Source organism: Lactuca serriola, chromosome 8, assembly GCF_051521515.1.
Source record: "Lactuca serriola cultivar US96UC23 chromosome 8, Lser_US96UC23_V15, whole genome shotgun sequence".
In the NCBI taxonomy this organism is placed as follows: Eukaryota; Viridiplantae; Streptophyta; class Magnoliopsida; order Asterales; family Asteraceae; genus Lactuca; species Lactuca serriola.
The window spans coordinates 73328040-73331141 of NC_136415.1; the positions used below are offsets into that span (position 1 = coordinate 73328040).

The 3102-nt window shown below is 37.9% G+C and overlaps 1 protein-coding gene across 1 annotated transcript; it reads right to left on the reverse strand.

The window, feature by feature from the left end:
- Nucleotides 1-1132: 1132 nt before the first annotated feature.
- On the reverse strand, nt 1133-2740 carry LOC145068111 (uncharacterized). The gene is made up of 3 exons (XM_079015095.1): nt 2345-2740; nt 2128-2257; nt 1133-2000 (listed from the first exon to the last, which is right to left on the reverse strand). Exons 1-3 carry the CDS (start codon nt 2517-2519, stop codon nt 1316-1318), a joined length of 990 nt encoding a protein of 329 aa, XP_078871221.1. The 5' UTR covers nt 2520-2740; the 3' UTR covers nt 1133-1315.
- Between the last annotated feature and the right edge of the window lie 362 nt (nt 2741-3102).

Genomic DNA, 3102 nt, shown 5'->3' on the forward strand with positions numbered 1-3102 from the left:
ATGTCAGTACTCTAATTTTGGGAACATGGTGTGATATGTTTTGAACAAATGCTAAACTGGTAAGTCCCCCTAGCCCTTCAACCCCCCCCCCCCCCCCTAACAATAGTATGGGTTTGATCCCCGATATTGCATTTTTTACGTTTTCATCTTTACCGATGTTTTTTACGAATAATAAAAAATAATTAACTTGTATTGTTTCCCTTCGGTACTTCATCGATATTCATCAACTTATATCATGGTATGTGCGTACGTCGGTAATCAATAGCTGTCCCATTACGCGCTCGTCAGTAAACTACGATGTCGTTTTTCGTCATTGATCTGTCGGTATTTCATCGGTGATTTCTGATGGAATATTTACGTAGGAAAACACTGTTTTCCTAAGTGGGATAATACTCGTGTGTGAAGCAGGCATGAACCCATCTCTAACCCGATTGTATATAAGTTGGAGTTGTGTGTGTTTCTCTCATAACACACCTAGAATCAACACACACACATTTGTAGCTAGGGTTTCACACCTAACAAATTAGGGTTTCCAGTTCTTCATCTTTATCTGTCTTTTCTTTCTTACTTTGGGTTGAGTGATGTAGTGAGGCTGATTGTATAGAGAGTGTGAGATTTTTTAGAGATGTTTGTGTTGTAAGTTGATGAAAACCGCAGACTGGGTCTTTGTTTTAACAATGAATTAATTGTTGATGTTGTGTTAGTTTCTGTTTTTGTACAGTCCTAAATCTAAATTTAATATAGTATAATATCAGCAAGCAAACGTAACAAAAGTGTATTAATGGCAAAAAAACAAAATATTGTTGATATGTTTTAAATGAGCTTTATTATGGCTGAAAAAGAGACTGCATGTCCTTTATTCATGAATCCTCTTTCAAATGATACGCTTAGATTTGAAATAAAGGCACTATAATCACGCTGAAATATTATATATTGGACTACCAAAACTGTCGGGGACGTGGGTTACAGATTTGCAGCTTATTCACATAGTGTTCTTTTAAGTTTATTTGATAATCAGCCTTAGATTATGTATTTATTTTTTATTTAATTCCTAAAGATCATAATCAAGTATTTTCGTACTTGCGAGTTTTATAAACATGAGAGGTAATATGTTGCTATAGCCTATACAGAATTTTCTAAAAACTGCTTTTGATTAAATAACTCGATTGCAGGGACATTATTATATTTATTGGTCTACACTCCAGCCGTACGCATGCTATAGCTAGTTTTACATTATTTCCTAAGACATAAATGAAGCCACAAATTGAACTCATTTTCTGTCATTATTTTCATTCTTGGCGACCTAGAAAATTTATTAGAATACCGGGGAAGCTGGTGGTGTAGCAATCATGCCAAAGTTACTGGTTAGACTATTCCAACCACCATCTAGAAGATCAACAAAGTCTTCCCAGAGATCGGGTGATCGAAGAGGATCGCCATTGATGAAAGTTGCATCATTAGTGAACTCAAATTCCTCAAATGTCCCCATTTGAGTTTTGATTTGATCATTAAGTTTCTTGACCTGACCTTGTTCACACGAACCATTACCTTCAACTGGCCTTGCTGCTGTGAGGGTCGAAAAATTTTCGGAGACATTTGATGTGGATATGAGTGATTGGAGACTCTCATTGTTGATAGAGTAATTTGACCATAAAGTCCCTTGCCAAACCTTTAGCACATCAAGGCATGGTAAATGTGGTGGTGGAACTGTGGTGGACCTTTTATGGAGTTCAGGAATAGAAGAAGGTGACATAAGATAGGGTGGTTGGTTGGAATAGTTCTTTGGTTTCTGAACAAGCCTAGCTTCTGCCTCCAGTCTAGCAGCCTCCCACTGAGCCATGTGGTTTAGATTGGAGCCCAGGAGTTGGGTTCCACTCTTTGGCTTGTGGGTCATCGGATCAATACCCATTTTAGTCATTCTCTTCTTGATGTGTGAGTTCCAGTGGTTCTTGATCTCGTTATCTGTCCTTCTTGGCAAGTGAGCAGCAATTGTTGACCATCTAACGTAGAAATATAAAATTAGAAACGAAACTTCATTTATGAAGATATTGAACCTAGCTAGATGGTTGCAGTAATGGTATAACAGTGACGATGATGCATCATCATTATGAATCATTCAACTTGTACCTGTTACCAAGAAGAGCATGAAGTTGAATGATGGTCCTTTCTTCTTCCAAACTGAACTTTCCTCTCTTGATATCTGGCCGGAGATAATTTGTCCATCTCAACCTACAACTCTTCCCACATCTCTTAAGCCCTATATAACATCAAAGAGTCGTATATTTAGCCAAAGAAAAGTAAAGTAAAATTGTCTTGTGCATGCATGGGGAGGTCACATAGTTACCAGCTTTAGCAGGCAAAGCGCGCCAACTGCCATGACCAAATTGTTGGATGTAGGCCAGTAGCTTTCGGTCTTCTTCAGGTGTCCATGGCCCTTTCTTCACTCCAACTCCTAACCCCGCCATATTACTGTTGCTATTTTGTTTTCTCTTCTTTTCACTGCGACCTGATCTTCCCATCTTAATAGGTTTTCCACCCAAACTACACCTCTCTACACTTATCGTGTTTCAGGATAGACCCTACCTTATTTTTTGTATATTTGGTTGCGTGTAAGGATCTAGCTCTAGGTATTATGTTAAGGAGACAGCACAGCAACACAGAAGAGAGAGAGAGAGAGAGAGAGAGAGAGAGAGAGAGAGAGAGAGAGAGAGGAAAAGGAAAGGTGAGTGTGGAAAGGATAGCTTGAATATTCGTTGAAAAGGAAGAACTATATAAGGGAAAGAAACGGGGTAATGTCAATTATGATAGACATATATACGTACAGTTTATGCACCAACAATTGCAATTTGTAGCACCAACTTTTACAAATCCAATAGTGAAGCAATGAAAATACTCCCCTATCTACTACATTGAAACCTGCACAAACTCTCATTTAACATACACGTGTTTGCATGAATGCATCATGATGTGTTTACTGGTAAGACCTAAGCAAACTCAACGTATTTATTGCCAAAAATGTCGCAATAATATTGATGATTAAATGAAACAACCAACTTCTAAACTAGTAATTAAATCATCATCAGCAGAAAGTGATCCGTGTGT